At 39.9% G+C, this 22,464-nt stretch overlaps 1 protein-coding gene across 1 annotated transcript; it reads right to left on the bottom strand.

Annotated features, from left to right (window-relative positions):
- NUDT21 (nudix (nucleoside diphosphate linked moiety X)-type motif 21) lies at positions 1 to 22,142 on the bottom strand. Its single transcript, XM_006882513.1, has 7 exons — positions 22,027 to 22,142; positions 15,599 to 15,799; positions 14,784 to 14,847; positions 8,289 to 8,378; positions 4,528 to 4,603; positions 2,772 to 2,886; positions 1 to 88 (listed from the first exon to the last, which is right to left on the bottom strand). The coding sequence occupies exons 1-7, from the start codon at positions 22,140 to 22,142 to the stop codon at positions 67 to 69; spliced, it is 684 nt and encodes a 227-aa protein (XP_006882575.1). The 3' UTR covers positions 1 to 66.
- Between the last annotated feature and the right edge of the window lie 322 nt (positions 22,143 to 22,464).

Below are 22,464 nucleotides of genomic sequence, written 5' to 3'. Positions count from 1 at the left end.
TTATTCTACACTGTTGATAGCTGTGCTCACAGAGACGGCTTCTTTTACTTCGCCAGCGCGCAGAATTCAGTTGTATATAAAATTGAACCTGAATTTAAAACAAAAAACCAATATTCCGTATTAAAACCAGTATTATCTATCTAGATAATAAGGACATTTATTTGGATGTCTGTATTCTTTCTTGACATTTTTGGCATTTCAACACCAACCTCCTCTCACTCATTGTATCTTATGCATTAAATACTAGTGAATACTTAAAATAAATCATTGATTATCTACTAAGAAATCACTTTAAATAAGGGGAAAGATTTTTCATATACTACTTTTTCTCCTTGGAGGCTAGGATTTTGAAGCTCTGTCTCATATACTTTGGACATGTGGCCAGGAGGAACTAGTCCTTGGAGAAGGATAACATGCTTGGAAGGATGGAGGGACAGCATATGAGAGGAAGACCCAGATGAGATGGATTGATACAGTAACTGGAGCGATGGGGGTAGTTGTGTCGGAGTCACATTAGCTCAGGACAGGACAGGCTTCAGAGCTGCTGTACACAGACAGGGTCGTTGTAAGTCGAAGATGACTCCATCAACATAACAAAAACAACTGTGTTCTCACCACTCAGCACAGTTCCCTGCACTTGTCACTTAAATTATTAAATAATAGTATGGTTCTTTTTTTTTAATCCCATACTTCAACATCAGCAGGCTATAGCAGAGGTACAACAGATAAAAGTGTAAAAAGACTAATTTTATAACCAAAAAGCTTTCACAGAATGCCAAAATAAACTGCACCTGGTCCTCTTCCCTTAAACAAGCAATTATTTACTAATACTTTGCCTCCGGAAACCCTATGAACCTGGAGAAAGGATGAATGTTATACAAGCGTTCAGGTCTTTTGTTCATAGGGTCGCTGTGAGTCGCCTACAACTCGACGGCACTTCACAACAAACAACAACCAGTGGGTAAGGAGTTGTGCCGCCAACCCAACGGCAAGTAGTTCAAATCCACCAGGTGCCCCTTGGCAGAAATATGGCAAGCATCCTACCTTGTGATTTACAGCCTCTAAAAACCCACTAGAGGGTCTAAACACCCACTGGAGGGTCGGCAGAGTTGGTTCTGACTCGACAGCAAAGAGTTGCCACACTGGTCTCAATGCTCATTTTCTTACAAGCTTTTTATTGTGCTTTGAATGAGCATTTACAGAGCAAATTAATTTCCATTCAATCATTCCCATTTTAATGACATTACTTACAGTAGCCACATGGAACAGCACTTGCTCCACTTCTTCGCTATGATTTTCATTCATCATCCAACCCTATCCCTTCCTGTCTTCTGAGTGAGGATTCTCCTTGGGCAAAACTGATCTTTAAATCTTACATGACTGGTTTTTCTCATGAGTAAGTAAGTACCTTCCTGGTGTTACTGTTCACCTATAAGCCTATTATTTGGTTGAAAGTTAAGCCACATGAGTTTAGTTCCAGGCACAAAATGATTACTAAGGGCTTAATTAGGCCTAGGTCTCTGGGCTTCACCAATCTCTACTAGCCCAGCAAGCCTGGTCACTTAACTGATTTGAGTTTTGTTCCAGTTTTTCTTCCATTCTGACAAGTACTCTCCACTGTGCTCCCTTTAAGAAGTGAGTAGTGGCTGCCAGGCACCACTATCCAGTTTTTCTGGTCTTGGGAGTGGAGGTTTAAGTGCCGGTGGTCAATTAATCCTGCTTTGAAGATTAATGGTCCTTTAAATACTAGTATTTCTAAGTATCTTTCATCTTCTTCATTCTTTTTTGCTCTAGGCAGGTGGAATTGTTTTAAACTAGTTCATTATTGGGCACTTGACTGATTTTTGGTGCTGTTCTGAGGACCTTGTATGTCATACCACTTATTCTTCATAATCCAATCAAGTGGACACTCATAACCATTTTACCCATAAAGAAACAGGAAAATAGGTATAACAGTTTGCTTAAGGCTACAGTGTCATAAAGCTCTTAGAATTCAAATCCAGGCACTAACTGTGGAACTTACGTTTTTAACCAAGTTACTTTATGAGTCCTATTTGATTCTTTGAACCAAAAACTTCTCAACCTCTCTTCTTGTTTTGTACCCGAGTTGGAATCGATCCAAACCTGATCCTCTAATGAGTTTTCAGAAGCAGTTAATCACATGGGAAGAGACTGCCCATCCTTCTCCCTCAGAGCATCTGGTGGATCTGAACCTTGTGCCTTTAGGATTGCAGTAAAGTTTCTTACCACTAGGCCACCAGAGCTTCCTCTCATTCACACTATCCATCTGCCTAAAATCCACAAAATCATCATAAAACCCAACACTTAACGCTACACACAGTAATCTGGGCCCAAACACAGTAGTTGTAAAAAGGAAAACCCAACGTAACAGACCACTCAACAAAAATATTCAGTTCTCCACATTTTACAAAGACAGCCATTTCCCCCTCCCATCTCACACGGCTGACTATTTTTCACCATTTCATCTTTTTTGCTAAAGACTCCAAACTTAAATGCAAAGAATTAGCAGATTTTAAGGAGAGCCGTTATATATTAAGAGAATATCAAGCAGCAACTTAAGACCCTGTGGGGTGGGGACACTTTACTCAGTCGTTCATACAGGAATTGAATCTATGGTTGCTCTTGACCTACAGATTCACATATTATTTCTTTAAAGATCAAAATTGATACTCTGTCTTCTCAAGGTGCTCAGAGTATTTCAAATCCAAGAGTTTATATGATTATATCACAAAATACTCAGGATTTCATACCTGCTCAAGAGCTGAGGGAGACTAGAAATGATGGGTCCATATCCTGGTGCATTGTCATACAATTCAAACAACGGTGCAGCTACCAGCTTGTAATTTTTAGGAACAGCAAACAAGGCTAAAATAAACAAAAGAGCATTATTTTTCTATTAAAATCTTTTAAACGTTGCCTCTATTTTAAAATTAGTAATTTTTTATTTGAGGAAAACATGTTTCCAAGTAACTTCTAAAGGATATTTTTTTTCCTCCCCTCAGCATTATATTTCCCTCCTTTTTGGACAGTGTAAGAGGCAAGGAAGAAAACAGGATCCCACTGCAGTCTGGAGTGCACGAGACCGCTGATAGTATGAGGGGTAAGATGGCCAGTCAGATGAGATGGAAGACCTCAAGGATTCTTTCCAAACTAATTCATGCACTCTTAAAAAAATCTGGCTTATGTCTAAGTGTTCAGCTAATGGTATTCAATAATAGGTGTCTTTTTTCTGTTTTTTAGCAGGGTTCTTACATGTTGGTTGTATCAAACCATTCCCTTCCTTTCACAGACTGGAGCTCACCGGGAAACTAGGTTAACTCAAAGTATAGCAGTCTGAGGAATGCATCTGGCCAGCTGGCTTAATTCAGAGCCTGTCTCCTTTACGCCTCCCTCTACTGTGCTGGAAAAGGCTGAAAAGAATTTCCTAATTAGCTTCCTTGAGATCTAAGCAGCTTGCCCAGGTAGATTTTACATGGAAGGCTGTGGGCTGCAACACTCTAATGTGTCTTCTCCTTCTAGTGATAAATGTAGGGGAAAAGCAGATTTGCATGCCGATTTCACGGGCTGTCTTCAGGATCTCGACAACACTGGTTATGTTCAGAATCTTGGACATGCACATCATTCATTTTGAGGACTTGGTCCCCTTCCAGAAGTCCTGCTTGATGTATACCATGAATCACCTTGGAGATGAAGATGCCTAGCTGGGATGCCTTGCCTCCTCGGAGGTTAAATCCCAACTCGTGAGGAGGGATCCATGCTGGGGGATTTTCACAGACAAGCAGGAAAACTACAGGGTAATCATCACAAGGACTTCAGCTGTCCATTTCTGGCAAGGCTCAGTCCTCAGCTAACATAGAGTCCACTTGCCTCCAATTCAGTTCCAGCTGGAAGCAGGTACACAGATGGGTGGGGCCAGGGTGCACTGTACCCACCGAAAATGATCATTCTTATTTATATGTTTTGTTCACAGTCATATAGATGACTTCATGAAACAAAGTGATTGTCTAAATAGATCCTTTTTATTTATAAAACCATGAGTACCTTTATAAGCACGGGGAGAAAGCAGGTCAGGGCAGAGCTTTGGGTTTATAATTTATTTTGGATCTCAGTTTAAGACTATTGTTAAGAATTCTTAAAACTCACAGCAGTTCTAAAGGTAGTATTAACAATTTTTAAAGTCAATTCATTTGTCTCTCAAAATTTTAAATAATCTGCCACTCAATAGTCACAATACTTTTTGTAAAACAGCTATACAATTATCTAGCAGCTATACAATTATCTTAAAATTTGACTATGATTTAGTATTTTAGGTCCAGTTAAATTATTTTTTTTTCTCTCTGCAGCACAACTGGCACAGCTAAGAGGAAAAACTAGAACTTTCTGCTAGTTTTATTTTTCATTTTATAATAAATCCAAAATTTCAAGGAATTTGTAGAAAACACAAATACAGCCATGAAACCATTCTACAGAAGTCTTTAGATGGCTGTCTTAAGAAAATGAACTTACCTTTCTCTTGAAGTTGAACCAGAAACAACTTCTTATGTTCCTTAGGTTTTGTGATGTGTGCAGGAATATATGGGTACTAAAATAACAAGTAAGAGTTATTTGTAGTTTCCCAAACCCACCATTCCAGCCATTTTTTGTTGTATAGTAGTGGGTATTTTTGCCTGTCCAAACCCATCACTCCCTGCATCCCTACATTTCTGTTTAACAATGTCTGCCATTGTAGAGATTAAGGATCAAATTTTACTTTTTGAGATCCATCTCCTTAAATTCTTGACATAATTTTAACACATATCCTCGTATTCTTTTTCTTTGCACGGTTATTGACCAGTAAGGTATAAACTGCTCCCTATATTCTTCCCTTTCCAAGGCCTAGTAGCTGATACGGGTTAAGAAATATATGCTTTAAGCGTTATTCACTATCACAAGAACATGGAAACAGCCCAAATGTTCAATTAGAACTGAATGGATTGATAAATTGTGGTACAGCCACACAAGGGAATACTATGTAGCTAGCACTCAGAAACAACGATTTTGAAAACTACTACATAACATGGGAAAGACTGGAGTGCATTATGCTGAGTGAACTAACTCAGCCACATGAGGACAAATACTGCATTAGACCATTATTATAAAAATAGGGTAACTACTAAAACATGTATGGGGACCCAAAGGGGGAAGGGGAGGGAGCAGAGGAGTTAGGATAGGTAGGGGCGAATTACAGGGCTGCACTGATTGGTGGGTGGTGGGAGGGGGTAAAGGAAATGGGAAGGATCTGGCAGGGACTTGAAAAGATTGGGTAATGATGGGCAAGGTCTAATGGTGATTGATTCTGTAAAACATAATGCATGGGAATAACTGTACAAAACACAATATGAATGAAGAATAGTGTAAAACACAATGTATACCAACTTTGTGAGCAAACCAGGAGAAGGACATTATGCTTGGAAGATTTGGGGGTGGGTGGGGGCTCAGCACAGGAGAGGAAGACCCTAGAGACTAGCTCAGTGATTGTGGTAACAGGAGTAGTTGTGTCAGAGGCAGTGAAATGGCTCAAGGTAGGGCAGGGTTCAGAACTATTGTTCACAGGGTTGCTATGAGTGGTAGTCAACTGAAAGGCACCTAACAACAACAACAACAACAACAACAACAAAACAACCTGCTGGAGAATCAGTTAGGAGCTGATTAGGACTGATCACACTGAGAGTTTATGCCTGTGGTAATCATCTATTTTGGAAATGAGCTGTCTTTATTAATGAGGCAGAATTAATTTAGGGTGTATCTTCAGTTAACTTTTTTTTTTTTTAAATTTTATTATTTTTGTGTGCGTGTACTCAGTTAACTCTTAGGAGATATAAAAAGTGACTGAGCAATTGAGTTGAGGAGAAATAGTGAAAAAGATGTCAAGCTACATGGGAGATCCCCAAGGAGCCAGAAGCCAGAAGGAAAGCAAGGCCTTCTCTCAGAGACAACACAGCAAGAAAGCCTTCCTCTGGACACGGCATCTGCAAATCTAACTTCTAACCTCACTGTGAGGAAGGACATCTCTGTCGAAGCCACTTGGTGGTATTTCTTTATGGTACTATCAGATTAACTAAGAGCACTTAACAAATAGTTCAGTTAAATCAAATCACAGTCATCTCCAGGGTTTAATGAATTGAGGTAACTGTCCTAGGACCCTCTACTATGAAGAGAACCAGGCACTGATAGCAACAGAGGAAAATAAACAGAAAGCAGGGGCTTTAGCAGCACAAGCTGAAAGAAGCCTACAATTAATATACACCCCAAGTTCCCAAACCCCAATGACACCAAAGTGAATGGCATTAACCCAGTTTTCAACTTATCTTAAAGGCCACAAGTTCCAATCTTGACCTTGACCTTTTAAGCTAACTGTACTTTCTACAAAGACTCAAGTAAGTTGCTGATGTGCTCTTTTCTTTCCCATTGACAAATAATTAATTTTGTTATTGCTTGCTGCAATCAAGTCAGTTCCAACTCCTGCAAGCTTACATAGAACAGATTAAAACACTGCTAGGTCCTCATGCACCGTCATAATTACTGGTATACGTAAGCCCAGTGGTGTGTCTGTTGTGCCAATTCAGCTCAGGGAAGGTCTGTTTTCACTGATCTTCTACTTTAACAAGAATGATTCCCACTTGTCATTGGTCTTTCCTGATAACATATCCAAAGTAAGGCAAAGTCCCACCCAGCCTTGCTTCCAAGGAGCCCTCTGGCCACACTTCCTCCAAAATTCAACTGTTCATTCTTGTAGTCCAGAATATACTCAATATACAATTCAAATGCATCAATATTTTTCAGATGTCTCATTTTTAGTGTCTCGCTTTTGTATATACCACCAGTTTATGCTGTCAGTTTATGGTCCTGTAGTAGTTTGCATATTGCTGTGATGCTGGAAACTATGCTACGAGGATTTCAAATACCAACAGGTTCAACATCATGATGGACAGGTTTCAGCAGAGTTGCCAGACCATGACAGATTAGGAGGAAGGGCATGGCAATACACTTCTGAAAATCAGTCAAGAAAACTTTATGTAAAACCAATTCTCTAGGTTTACAAAATAAACACACAGCCATTTTACTGGTCATTTAGTGGTGAAGAGTTGAGCTGCCAACCAAAAGGCACACAGTTTGAATCCACCAGTTGCTCCTTGGAAAAGAGATGGGCAATCTCCTCCTATGTGATTTAATGCCTCCGAAAACCTGCTGCTGGGTCAGCTAGGAGTTGTTTCCAACTCAGTGTTACTTAACATCAACAACAATCCCAGCTAGTGAAGATGAATGAGAATATTCAAGAAGTTGCCTGGAAAAACATCCTGAATTCTTCTGAGCATTTTCACATTAGACCAAAGGTTCAAAAACCCCAGTTTTTCGAATTAGAGTAACTGTCCTGTCTATGTTTGGATAGACACACACTTTACTATTTCCAATGGAAATGACAATTTTTTTAAAAGGCCAAATTAATAATTCTTAAGTGGTAAGCACCAGAACAATTACAGTAATTCTGAAGTAATAAGCACCAGAACAATTAAGACAAATAGTGAAAATTTATTCCCAACCTGCTTTCACAGAAATGTAATTTTTTAAAAATTATTTTTGTGTGTGTGTGTGTGTACCATCAAATCAGATCTGACTGGTACAGGAGGAGATTGTCCCTCCTTCTCCAGCAGAGCATCTGGTGGATTCAAACCATATATGTGCCTCTGGGATTGCAGTGCAGCTTCTTGCCACTTGGCCACCAGAGCTCACCAGAAATTCAATTTTCGATCATACTACTAAATAAAAACAAAACAAAGACAAGGATAGAGAAAACGATCCTTTTCTTGGAAAATAGTCTGTTGTAATGTTGCGTCTGGAGCATCATCATACAAGAAGAGTAATGAAATTCATAAAGGTTTGTCAAAACAATTCAGGATGTTTTAAAGAAGATCATTATCTTTCAGAAATGCAGGCTGAAGTATTTACAATTTAAATAGGCTATCTAAAATTTATCCCAAAAGTAAGGGGCGAGGGAGAGTGGCAACAGGGAACAAGGCTTGCTAAGACAAATCAGACTAACTAATGGCTGTTGAAGCTACTGTCCCTTAACAATTTATATGAAATTTTCCATTACAAAAATGGGAAAACTTTTCATCTGAAGGAGGAAGAAAAGGAAATTTCCAATCAAATTGTTTTAAACCACAGAGGGATCCCAAATCAGGTTTTTCCTGCTTTCCCAAATGTCAAGCAAACATGTGAACACTGACCTGAGGTGGTTCAAAATTTGGTCTCCACCAGTTACCAATGCAGTCATCGATGACCCAGTCTTGCAGGACTCCATCCTGACGACCTAGTATCTGCCAAAAAGAAATGATAATCCAGTTAACAACTGTATAAATAAAAGACACAAATATCCTTTGCAACCGAAGAAAATATCTTTGGCAGCTCTCTTTGTCCAGACGTGATTATCCATTTGTGTCAGAGGAGGGCTGTGTTCCAGAGAGTTGTCAACAAGTGATTTTTCAGAAACAGATCACCAAATCCTTCTTCAGAGATGCCTCCAATGTACTCAACTCAAACCTCTAACCTTTAATCATTACCAAAGGACTGATGAGGCCACCGTCAAAATCAATCAAGGGACTCATAACTAGATGGAGACTTGTCTGTCAGTTTTTCATGCAGTCTTTTGTGTCACTTATAATGATGGCAACTATTGCCACCAGTATACTGCAATTATCAACAAGGTCACCCACGTTGGACAGGTTTCAGCAGAGCTTCTAAACTGAGACAGACTAGGAAGCAGGACTGGTCAGCCACTTCTGAAGTAATGGGTTCTTGAGATCTTATGAATAGCAGCAGTAGAGTTTCTTACACAGCATTAGAAGATGAGGCTGTCACGTTCAAAGGCACTTAAAACACAACTGGGGAAGAGTTGCCTCCTCAAAGTAGAAGCTAACTTAGTACCCAAATAAAAGCTTTCAGCCAATGAAGACCTTCAATTGCTGATACAATGCTACTCCAAATGAGGAGAAGTATCTGCAAATGTCTATCAATAAATGGAACTGGGAATGCACGAAGCATGAATCTAGTAAAACTGCAAGCTGTCAGAAATGAAATGGAATGCTGAAAGGTCAACATTCTATGCATTAGTGAACTGAAGTTGACTGGTATTAGTAATTTTTTGTCAAACATTTATATGGTTTACTATGTCCAAGAACTAAATGAAGACAATAATGTCACATTATTGGACTTCTTACTCGAGTACCACTGCATTTTAATCATAGGCAGCTTCCTAAAATGGTCGATCATCTACCTGATCTTTTTGGTCTGGAATGGAGTTCCTTAACTCCAAAATCTATTCTGAAATACAATGTTGTGATAGGATAATACCCACACACACACACACACAAGAAAGTCCTGTTTAACACAAAAATTACTGAGAGTTTTTACCAACTTTTACAGTTTAAAAGAGGCCAAGCACCTAATCAATAATCAATTAGAGACTGGCAGGCAAAATGGGGAAACAAAGGAGTGATAGTTGGAAAATACGGTCTTGGTGCTAGAAATGAGGCTGGAGATTCCCCCCTGCCCCTTGTCATGCAACGTCGAGTTGGATCCAACTGGCACAAGAGGAGACTGCCCCTCCTCCTCCATCAGAGCATCTGGTGGATTCGAAATGCTGGCCTACAGGACTGCAGTGCAGCTTCTTGCCACCAGAGCTCCCTGAGGCTGGAGATCTTAGGATAAATACCACTTAAAAAATATAAACAGTGACTATAAACACAGTTCACTTGATAGAATATACAGGAATACAATCAACTAAATTTGAGAAAATTGTTAGTATCATTAATTAGCACAAGATCAGGGGCCAACTTTGAAACAAACCATTAAATCCATTAACTATTCATATGTAAGTTCAAACTGAAGCTGAGTAAAATGAAAGTCAGTCCATGAAAGACCATGACCGTCTTTCCCACTTGAATTTAGAGACCACTTTGGGAACAGATTTGGTACAACGAACACTAACGACCAAAAAGTCATGAGTTGTGAAGTGACATCAAACTTGAAGAAAGCAAAGAGGTCATTTAAAAAAAAGAGAGAGAGAGGTAAACAGAAAGCAAAATATAATCTAGAGTTACAAAACCAAAGGAAAGAGCATGTTTGGCAGTTCTCAAATGGGGGGAAAAATTTATCTTCTTTGCAACACAAAAAAGTCTATGAGGAAGACAGAGATGTTTCACATAGACGAGAGTTGCCAAACCACAAAGATTGGGTTCAACCATTTAGGAAGCTGCCTATGATTAAAATGCAAAGGTCCTGGAGAAAGAAGTCCAAACTGCTCTAAAGGCACTGGCAGAAAACAAGACTCGGAAAATTGACAGAATACCACCAACAGAAGTGGTTTACCAAACAGATGCAGCCCTGGATATGTTCACACCTCTATGCCAAGAAAATGAGGAAGAAAGCTAATCGGTCAACCAGATGAGGTCTTGAAATGAGAGCCATCACTGCTGATGTCATTTTAGCTCAAAGCACAGAGAGTCAGAAAAATGTTCTGCTCTATTGACTATACAAAGGCATTTGATTGTGTGGATCACAACATATTAGGTAGAATAATGAGAAGAATGCGCATTCCAGACCACTTAATTATTTTCACAAATAATTTGTGCACACAAGAAATAAGCAGAACAAGGAAATATAGCATAAGGAAATATGGCATGGCTTAAAATCAAGAAAAATGAGCATCAGGATTGTAATCTTTCACCATACCTAGTCATCTGTATACTGAGCAAATAATCCATGTAGTTGGGCTCTAAGAAGATTGCAGCATCAAGATTGGAGGAAGAATCATTACATGTTTTAGCATATGATATACATATCATACAACTTTGCCTGCTGAAAGCAAAGATGACTTTGAAAACTTACTGAAGAAGATCAAAGAATTTGTAGCTTTTAGTATGGATTATACTTCTACCTAAATCAAAAGACAGGTTACACTGGGGAAATCTGCTATGAAGGCCCTCCCCAAGTACAAAAGAGCAAGGATGTCGATTTAAAGACTAAGGTGTGCCTGATCCAAACCCTGGTCTTTCCAACTGCTTCCTATGAATGTAAAAATTGGACAATGATCAACGATGAAAGAAGAGGAATCGATGCCTTTGAGTTGTGGTGCTGGAGAAAGAGTACTGAATTTCCTATGGACACATGAACAAACAAGTCTACCTTGAAAAAAGTGCAAATCAGGGTGCTCCTTAAGAAGCAAGAATGGTCAAACTTCATCTCAGATATTCCAGATATACTGCTTGAAGGGGCCAGTTCTTAGAAAAACACATCATGGTGGGAAAGGTGGAGGGTCAGAGAGAGAGAGGAACACTTTCAACAAGATGGACTGACTTAGCGACTTTAACAATGGGCTTGAGCATTAGTGAAGGTTCAGATATGCTGTTCAAGCTGTTCATAGCTGTTGCTATGAGTCATAGTTGACTGGATGGCATCAAACAACTTTTTAAATAAAGGAGCTCTGGTGGCCTACTGGGTAAGGAGTTACACTGCCAACACGAAGACAGGTGGTTCAAATCCACCAGCTGTTCCTTGGGAGAAAGAACAACAACCTCCTCCCATGTAATTTACAGCCTCTGAAAATCCACTGGAGGCTCTGCAAAGGTCATGTCCAATGTGATGGCAAGTAGTAGTAGTACTTTCCTAACAAACCCCATCTCCATGAGTATAGTCAGGGAGCTCTGTCTGACCTGTGCGACAGATTATCAAGCCCAGAAGAGTAGTGAGTGCTGTGGAAGGGCAGTTGGTGTGAGAATCTGCAGAGTTCCACGCAGAATGTGGGAGCATATGTGACCTCATCTGAATTCTGTACTAATGATGTTGCTTGTTCTCCCTGGAGAGATTAGTGGGGGGGGGGGTGTGTGTCAGATGTCCTTCCCTCAAGACTACTATCATGCCTTTTTTTGTAAATGGTTTCTATTTAACCAGTATGGACCCTCATTGAACATCTTGGAAGATTTTAGGATTCTGTTCTTGTTACTCCTCTCAATTTCCATGATGCTACATATTGGCATGGACCTTTTAACATTCACTGTGGAAGACAAGCCAGTCTTTCAATCTGCAAATTCGCATCTTTCAGGTTTAGAAAACTTTATCAAATTAATGCTGAAATGATGCTTCCTTTTCCTCTATCCTCTTTATAGTGCTTTTCCTAGCATTATCTACTCATTTGATCTTTTCTCAACTTATCAATTAACCTGTTGCACTTTTTGGTAGACTTTATAGATTCATTCTTTCAACTCTTCTACTGATGTTCTTATTTCTAACATTTTCTTCATATCCATGAGTTTTCTGTTCTTAGAATGTCTTTAATTTAAATGGCACTTAGTTCCCATCATAGTGCTCCAAAAGTATTCCGTTTTATTAACTGATGAAATTTGTTTCTGCTGAGTTCTTGTTCTTTTTATAGTAGGTTTTCCCCAAAAGCCTTACACTTGGTTATCTGTTCGTCATCAAGGATGCAGCAGTCATATGCCTTACTGTGACCCACGTGTACAGCATTAGAGGGGTGTATTTTTTTCTAGGACTGATCGCTTTCTCCGAAAGCAAAGCCCGTCTCTGGTGGTGCAGTCTATAGAGTTGCACTGCTAACGCAAAGGTTAATTCTGGCAATACAAATCCATTAGTGGCTCCCAGGAGAAAGCTGGGCAATCTCCTCCTTTGTAGCCTCAGAAACAGGGGAGGATAAGCTGGGGTTGGTTCCAACTCTTGGTAATGAGATGAGTCAAAAGGCATTTGACCTAGCTGTCAAATCCTGTTAGCTTAGTAGAAGCCATGATCCATCTCTCTCTTGCCATCAAGTCAGAATCAACTCACACTGGACTCTCCGGAGGTGTTCAGAGGCTGTAAATCACACAGGGAGAGACTGCTCATCCTTCTCACAAGGAGCAGCTAATGGATTTAAACGCCTGCTTCAGGGTCACCAGACCACCTTCTCTTTTCGTCTCCACTCCCTAAACTATTTTCTTGCTCAGTATGTTTTTCATTCAGTCTCTACAGAAATTAAGGGAGCTCTGGTGGCCTTGTGGTAAGAAGCTGCGCTATAATTCCAAAGTACACAGTTTGAATTCACCAGCTGCTCCAAGGGAGAAGCATGGACAATCTCCTCCCATGTGATTAACAAGCCTCTGAAAACTCTCTGGAGGTTCATCTATAGGTCAGTTGCAACTGGATGTTACACAACAACATACAGAGACTATGCCAGGCCATGACTGACTTCAGACAGGGGCAAAGTTAATGTACGTGCCAAAGACATCTCATATAAACTTCCAACCAAAGGGGTTTTTAAAGCCCATTCACGCTCCCACTTCCATAGGTACCTGGCATCTCCAAATCATCAGCCTTTCTAGTGTCCAGTAGTGGAAGAATCTGGACTGCCCTTTAGATAGACTGAGATTTCTGCTAAACCAGTCATAATTTGCCCGTCTGTCTTCTTATGTCACTGAATCTGCCTTCTAATTAATCGCTACCCTCCATCTGGTTTCCAAAGCAATTACTGCCCATCATTTTCTTTTGAAGTTGCTGGTGTATTCAAACCACTGAACATGGGGGGCCTTTTAGTAAAACCACTACTTCATAACAATACAACTGCTTTCTAGCCTCCAGGTCTTTTTCCTACTATTGTCTCATTTTTTCACTCTACCAAATACACTCATACCTGTGAGTGCGAGGAAGCAAAGCTAAGCAGGTAGCTTCAATCTACCATAGTTACCTGGAAATCCAAGCACATCCTAAGATTCAAGAGTTAAAACGTTTTTTATATACCGTAGAGACAAACCAACAATGATAGAAATTATAGGTGATTTCAGTGGTTTTCCTTCTGCCGTCCAGTGAGTATCACTGATTTTACATTGACTATGTACTAGTTTTATAATTATAGAGAGAAAACTGCATGTCATTTTAGAAAATTATAAATCACCCAACAAATCTCAGCACCCTCCACTATTCATTTGGTCCTAAGTCTTCACAGGCAAGCATTAGATGATTTATAAAAAGTAGGGCAATTTGGAGAAAGTGTTATGTGCAAAAAATGCAAACAGATACATAGGAGGCATCTTTCTCTTGTCAGAGCTCTAAGGATGCCGACTCTGGAACAAGCCTGCCTGCCACAACACAGCAGATACAGAGCATCAAGCTATTTACCTCTGGGTCTCAGTTTCCACAGCTGTAGAACGACACAATAATAATACTTTCTGGGGGTGGTTAAGAGATTTAAAAGAGTAACTGCAATTAAAGCACTTAGAACTGTGCCTAATACACAAGTGTTCCTGCTGTTGTTTACCATCACACTGGAACTAACTCACAGCTGACCTTCCAGCAGGTTTTCAGAGATTGAAAAATCCCATGGGAAGAGAACGTCCATCTCTCTCCTGCAGAGCAGCTGATAAATTCAAACCGCACACCTTAGGGTTGGCAGCACAATGCCATACCAATAAATCATCAGAGCTCCTTTAACACAGAGAAAATATGTAAAAAATGTTAGGTTTTATTAACCATTACTGCTTCATCAACCTTTCAATGAAAAAAGTAAGCTTAAAAGGCAACTAAGGAGTTCAACTAGCAAAAATAAGCATTTTAATAATACTCCTGAGTTTAAGTTTCCTTTATTTAAAAGGAAACAAGCAAAATAGACAGCCTTTTTCATAAGACATAAACGTGGCCAAAACTTAAACTGTCAAAAGTGGTTAAATAGGAAAAAATACCTCTGTCATTAAGCGTTTTAGTCCTTCAACTTCATCTTCTCCTGGATTAAGTTCACCACCAGGTCTGTATAAAGGTTAAGAATTTCCATTAACGCAATTTTGGGTAATAGGACAAAGATAATAGCCATCTGTATCAGATAACATATTTTGGTTCCATATGATAAGGTCATCAGATAAATAAATGTGGCAAACAATGAAAAGAGCATGCTAAAAAGCTGAATTTGTTAAATCAACTCATCAGTAAACCGTAGTTTTAAATCAAGAAAATATACACATTAACGTAAGGCAGATGGGGAAGGAAATCCAATTTCTGGCTACTGGGATATATATCACAATCTCTTTTCTCTGGAACCAATCTAGTGACTAGATATTCCCAGAGGGCAAACAGCCTCATTCTTGAGACGTGAGAAATGGACCACTTTCTAAGAACTTACGGTCTAAATAAAAACTGGGAGATTTATGACCTTTAATGATAAAAAATGTAGCATTAGCTCTAAAAATGAGAGCCACTGTAAGAAGAAAAAAATATTATTCACCCTGAAATAGAAACAGTATCAATGATTCTTTGTAATGCTATGAGGAAGAATAGAAATTAAGTTTAGGCTAATGTAGGCTAAGGGGCTTCTATAAAGCTCAATCATTAGCACAGGTAACACACAGACCTCCAGTGAGACATTAACAATACCCTGGGGAAAGAATTCTAAAAATTCCACTACAGCACTATTTACTGAAAGAAATTACGAAGGGCTAAAACTGTATTTCAAAGCTACATAAAATGATAACTCTATTAAAAGTTACTAATTTCCAAAACTTACAATTTGAAGAAGGTTGTTCCCAGCTGAAGCAGTAACACATGAGGTAGGCGGTGTTCATGTACAATCAGAACTCCTTCTACAGTTCTCCTCATTCCAATTTTATCAAATTCTTCCCTCATGCGTTGAAATCTGGCTGCAACAGAGCTGTCCTTTTCATATAGGGGCTCTTTTGTGCCAAAAGTGTAATTGGTAAGAGGGTATCTATGATCCAAAGACAAACATCCAATTTAAAAAGAGCACAATGTCTTTATCATGACAGATACCAATTACATACACAGATTACAATTAAAACTGAGATCACAGTACTCAGAGATAAAGGATGTGTCAGAGTTAGTTAGTTAATAAAGACAGCAGAGATTTGAATACAGCTCACCACACTTAAAGACTTAACCTTCCACTACATCAAGATGCTACTCTCTATTTGAACTTTCAAGCCCAGGTAACAGCTTCTTCATAGTTCCTAAGTGCTTAGAGTAGTGGCTATGTGGTTACTTGGTAATCCTCTGGTTTTAGATTGTAGCTGGTATACAAGCTTGGAGCTAGCATTATCCATAATAACTTATATCTTATAATGACTCATCTAATCAGAAATCTTATTAACTAAGGGTACAAATAGTCAATCTCTTTCTCTCTATGGGATGAGGCACCATTTCCCATCAGTATCTCTCCAGTGATTTATTTCTTCCAGTCAGATTTTTCTGGCTCCACAACTCTTTCATGTTCAAATCAACTTTTCAAGAATTTTTTTTTCACTGTACATCTACAGAGAAGCCAATTTTAGCTTTTAGCATTTATTCTTCCAATACTTTTACTCTTCTCATCTCCTTTCCACTATCTTTTGTCTACCTCTTCCTCTATTCTTACTTTCCTAAGAATTCAAAATACAGGCAAAGGAGCTCTGATACAATAGTGCATAACATGAGAGGGTGCTAACCAATGGTAAGCAGTCTGGATCCACCAATCTTCAGGAGAAAGATGGGCATCTCCTATCATTAAGATGTACAGCATTGGAAACCGAATGGTAGGTCACTATGGACTGAATTGACTCTATAGCAATGGGTAGCAAAATTCAAATGTTTCCTTTAAAAGTCTGAAATCTTAAATTTACATTTTCATTTTATCATGCGTAACACTTAGTATTCAGAGTTTTAAAGAAAAAAGAGGATGCTGCATGGTTTAAAATCAGCAAAGGTATGAGGGTCATATATTTCCCCTATGTCTACTCAACCTGTACACCAGCAAATAATCCAAGTAGAATTACACGAAGAAGAATGCAGCATCAGGATTGGAGGAGGAGGCAATAAGCTACATTTGCAGGTGACACAACCTTGGTTACAGAAAGTGAAGACATGAAACGCTTACTACAGAGCATCAATATTGATTTTACCTCAACAATAGTAATTAAAAATTCTCACAATGGATCAATAGGCAGTATCATGATAAACGGAGAAAAGACTGAGGTTGTCAATAATTTCATTTTACTTGGATCCAGTGTCAACACCCATAGTAGCAGCACTAAAGGAATCCAAAGACGTGCTATATTGGGTAAATCTATTATCAAGGATCTCTTCAAAGTTCCTGATCCATGCTATGATATTTTCAACTGCTTCATATGGATATGAAAGTTGTACAATAAAGAAGACCAATGAAGAATTGATGCCTTTGATTTCTGGTGTTGGTGAAGAGTACTGAATATTCCCATCGTATAAAAAAAAGAGCAAAAGGTCTATTTTGGAATAAGTACAACCCAGGTGCTTTTTAAAGAATGATAAAACTATCTCACATGCTTTGGGCATGTTATCAGGAGGCATCCAACTGACTACTTCCTGGGTGAGTGGGTACCAACTCAAAGGTGACCTTCTATCAGGTCTCCAAAGCTGTAAGATACATGGGAGCAAATTGTGGTATTTCCTCAAAACTGCAGGAGGATTTGAACCACTGGGAGTGAGCTTTGAGTAAGCAGTCTAACTCCCTACAGAGTACCTCCCCAGGGCCCTCTGTCAGGAAGAGCTGTTGCTGTTAGGTGCCACCCAGCAGACTACAACAAACTGCTTTATAGAGATGACAAGACCTTGCTTGATGAAAATGAGGAGAACCTGAAGCGCTTACTGCAGAAGATCAAAAACTACAGCCTTCAACATAGATTCCGCCTCAACATCAAGAAAGCAAAGGTCCTTACCAATAGAAAATATGCAGTATCATGATAGATGGAGAGAGTATACTGAAACTGTCAACAACTTTATCTTACTTGGATCCGCAAACAACACCCTTGGTACCAGTAATCAGGAGATAAGGAGACATATAGCTTTGGGAAAGTCCACTGTTAGAGACCTCTCCAAAATACTGAACAATGTCAGTTTGAAGACTAAAGTGTGTCTGATTCAGGCCATGATCTGAGAGCTAGACAAAAAATAAGGATGAAAGAACAACTAAAGCCTTTGTGTTGGGGTATTGAAGAAGAGTACTGAATATCCTATGGACTATTACAAGAACCAATAGGTCTTAGAGTAGGTGCAGCCAGAGTGCTCCTTGGAGGTAAAGATGGCAAAGCTTCCCCTCTCATATTTTGGACACACTGCTATTCCTCGGAAAGGGTTATCATGCTTGGAAAGGTGGCAGGTCAACTAAAGGGATGAAGATCTCTAATGAGATAGACTGGACAGCAACTACAGCAATGGGTTCAAGTATATCAGAGATGAGGAGGATGGCACAGGATAGGACAGGCTTAAGGTGTGTTCATAGAGCTGCTGTAAGTCATACTCAACTACATGGTACCTAACATCTATCTTTGACCGCCTGGAACCACTGTTTCAAATCCTCTTTGCTTTCACAAAGTAAGGTTGTATCATCTGTATAAGGTGGTGACAGTCTTCCTAATGCCACATTCTTTTTCATAGAGTTCAGTCAGTATCTCAAATTATTTGCTTAGAATACAGATTTAATAGATATGGAGAAAGAATCCAACTTTGATGCACACTTTCCCTGATTTTAAATGATGCCCTGTTTGTTCTGTTTGGAAAATAGGGTTTTTTAAAAAAAAATTATTAATTTTAATGAACATTTACAGAGATTTTGGATTTCCATCCATTCATTGTTGTAGGAAAATAGCTTCTTGTTCGATATACAGGTTTCACAGGAACACAGTTCAGTATCCAAAGATTCCTGTTCTTCCCAATGTTTGCCACAATTTACTATGATCCACATACTCAAATATTTTATCAAATAATCAGTACAACACAAGTAAACGCCTTTTTGGTGCTACTTTCATCCAAGATCCTTCTGATATCAGTGGTGATATCCCCTGTCCCACAGCCTCTTCTGAATCCAGCTCGAATTTCTTTCCATGTACTCCCCTCCAATACTTTTTTAACAACCTTCAGTAAGATTTTACTTGCATGTGTTATTAATTATATCATTCGATAATTTCCACATTTTGTTGCATCACATTTCTTGGGAATGGGAACAAATACGGATCCCATACAGTCAGTTGGCCAGGCAGAAATCTTAATTAATCTTAATCTTAAATTTCTCAGCCTGGACTAGTGAGCACATTCAGGTCTGCATCTGTCTGTTGAAAACATGTCAACCGGAAAAAAAAATGTCAACCGGTATCCCATCAATTCCGGAGGCCTTATTTTTTGCCAATGCTTCAGTGCAGCTTGAACTTCTTCATTACTATTGGTTCTTGATCGTATGTTGTTTTTTGAAATGGTTCCGTGTTTACCAATTCTTTTTGGTTAGGCTTAGATTACATAATTTATGTCTAATACAGATTTTTACCCAACTTGGTCTTTAGAAACTATGTCAGTAAGTGATGAGAAAATATAAGAACTTCTCTAGAAGATCCAGCGTTGAAGTTAGCATTATTGGTATCAGCAACACCAAGAGCTGCCATACATTATTATGTTACAAAGAAAAAAATCTTCATACAGATGACCATTTAGGGAGCTCTGGTGGAGAAGTCTGTAGGGAGTTGTGTTGCTAACGCAGGCCTCTCCAGCCACTGAATCCACCTGTGACTCTGGAGAAGAAAGATGGACAATCTCCTCCAGTGTAAGAAACTCAATAGAAACTCTATGACCTGGTTCTGACTTAAAGGCAGTGAGTGAAAATTAACACTACCGAGGTTAAAAAAAACTAATGATAACCATAACATCTCGCCTGCAAGAGCCAATTCCCAGTTAGGAGATGTAAAAAACATGTCAAAAAATTTCAGCTGTGCAGTTCTAAGTGCCAGCCAGTCACATATACGTATATACATATATACATACACACACACACACACACACACACACACACACACATAATGCCCACCACACTCTGAGCTTCCAAAAGCAGAGCCCACATATTACTCCTGACATATCCAACACTGTGGACAGTCTGTGGAGTAACAGAGGTGTTGAGGCACCATTTACTTAAAAGAAAACACACTGGGCGAAGTGGCTTCTTTTAAATCGAGTAGACTGCATATTCACATGAAGTAAGTAGACACATATTAGCATTGCATTTATTTTAAAAAAAATCATTGTTGTCTAATCTGAATAGACTCACAGCTGCCCCTCCAGCAGTTTTTTTTGGGAGGGGGCAAATCTCATGGGTGGAGATTGCCCAACTTTCTCCTGAGAAGTCACTGTTGGATTCCAAGCGCCAGAGGGGTTTAGAATTGGGTTAGCGAGCTCTGGTGGCCTAGTGGCAAGAAGGTGTATTGCAATCCCCGAGATGCACGGTTCAAATCCACCAGATGCTCTGCTGGAGGAGGAACAATCTCCTCCTGTGCCAGTCAGATCTGATTTGACGGTACACACACACACACAAAATAATAAAAGAAAATAAAAAAACAAAGAATTGGGTTAGCAGCACAACTTCCTACAGATTATGCCACCAGAGCTATGTCATATGAGGAAAATTATAAATCTATCAACTCATCACCCTAATGTAGCAACAAATTATTTTAATATAAAACAGAAAAAATCTAAATTCTTACCAAAACACGAGTATCAGTAAATCCTTGCACCCTGGGAAGACTGACCATGAGTCAGTAACACACTATCAAGACAACAAACTCTCCAAAATAATAATAATAAAAACAAAATCAGAGGCAATTTCTTTAATAAAATACATCTCAAATGAAAATTACCTGTGTTTGAGGATGACTAGGAAACGCAATAGCTTGAAATGCTTAATCAGAAAGATGTTGAAAATAAAAAAAGCAGTCCTGAGACAATAAGCTTGTTAGTCCCCTCCAAAGTCTGAAACCCCAATCGTGATAGTACCTGTTCTACTGGAGTCTCCTGAGAACCTGGAGGTTATCCCTGCTGAAAAGGCTCAGCTGAATGTACAGGAAACGTGAATCATGACCAGATTAATTAAATGTGCCCTACTCTTAATAACAGGAGCACTGGTAGCCTACTGCTGGTACGAAGCCACACTGCAATCCCAAAGGCACCAGGCTACAATCCATCAGCTGCTCTGCTGGAGAAGGATGGGCAATCTCCTCCTGTGCAAGTTAATGCCTCTGAAAACCCGTTGCAGGGTCAGCTATGGGTCAGTTCAGACTCTAAGGCACATGACAACAACAACGCTTAATAAAAAACAGTATATACCTGTTAAAAAAGCAAAACCTGGATATATGTAGTCGACAATGAGCTCTAGAGTGGCAGAGATGATGAGGATGACCCAGGATCGGTTTCAGATCGAACATTCTAATATTCGCTATGAGTTGTACTGGACGCTATGGCACCTAATAACACAAAAATGCATAAAGTATTGAACTGCACACCAAAATGGTCAGTGGTTCAAATCTTCCAGCCCGTCTTCGGACAAAAATGTGCAATGTCCTCCCGAGACGACTTAAATCCCGGAAGCCTTAAGGAAGATGGTCCTGGGTCAGAATCAACCCGACAACAGTTGAGTGTTACGTATACTACGATTACATCCCGAAAATATATCAGAGACGAATGAATGCTGCCCAAATAATATTACAATGTATCGTTCACATTAAATAAAAGCACGCAAAACCATGGCATATACGTGATGTGAAACGGTAAGCATTGAACCACAAAGATGAATACTAGATTTCAAAATCCGCTACCTCTAGGGTGGGAAGCAGGAAAAGAATGAGTTGAAAGGAAATTTCAGTTCACCAACTGTGAGTTGTTTGGTTTTGGTTTATTTTTAATTCAAACAGACATTGCAATAAATGAGATGGGGGGGGGGCGGAAATGTCCTCCACCTGGAGTTAGAGGACAAGCTGGGGGTTTGCAATAACCAGAGAGGCGCAAACACCTAAAGGCGGGAGGCAGGCGCGGACGGAGAAAGCAGCCAGCCCACTTGCCGGGGGCGCGCCGGAAGAGGATGGGAGTCCTTACGGGTGCTTATGGGGATGCGGATGCCAGCGAAGGCCGCGCGCGGAGGCGGGCCGCACTTACAGGTTGATGGTGCGCTCCAGGGTGAGGGGCTTAGTTTGCTGGATGTACTTGTTGCCGAATTGGTTGACGCCCCGGGGCCAACCGGTCTGCGAGCGATTGGGCGGCACCACCGACATGTTGGCGAGCTTGGCCACTGGCGGCAAGAAGAAAGTGGGAGACAGGAAAAAGCTTCCCCGTGCGAGCAGCAGTTAACTGCGACCCGCTCAGCGGCCACCACCCGCCATTAAGATAAGCGCTCAAGAGGCGGTGTACGTACACCGGAAGTGCAGGAAGTCGAAAGGCGGTAGCCTGCCCTGCCAAACGCTATTGACTAGTGCTGTGGCCCAGCAGCCATATCCGAAGTTCTTATTGGTCACGCAGCCTAGGTCCCGCCTTCATTTATACGTCCCGCCTCCCGGTTGAACGTCGGCGCTGAGGAGCATGGGAGAGCTGTCATTC

This window comes from Elephantulus edwardii, unplaced genomic scaffold, assembly GCF_000299155.1.
Source record: "Elephantulus edwardii isolate Elephantulus edwardi_28Jun2011 unplaced genomic scaffold, EleEdw1.0 scaffold00021, whole genome shotgun sequence".
Lineage (NCBI taxonomy): Eukaryota > Metazoa > Chordata > Mammalia > Macroscelidea > Macroscelididae > Elephantulus > Elephantulus edwardii.
Note: the sequence above shows the minus strand (reverse complement) of the source record. Positions and strands in the feature narration are given on the sequence as shown.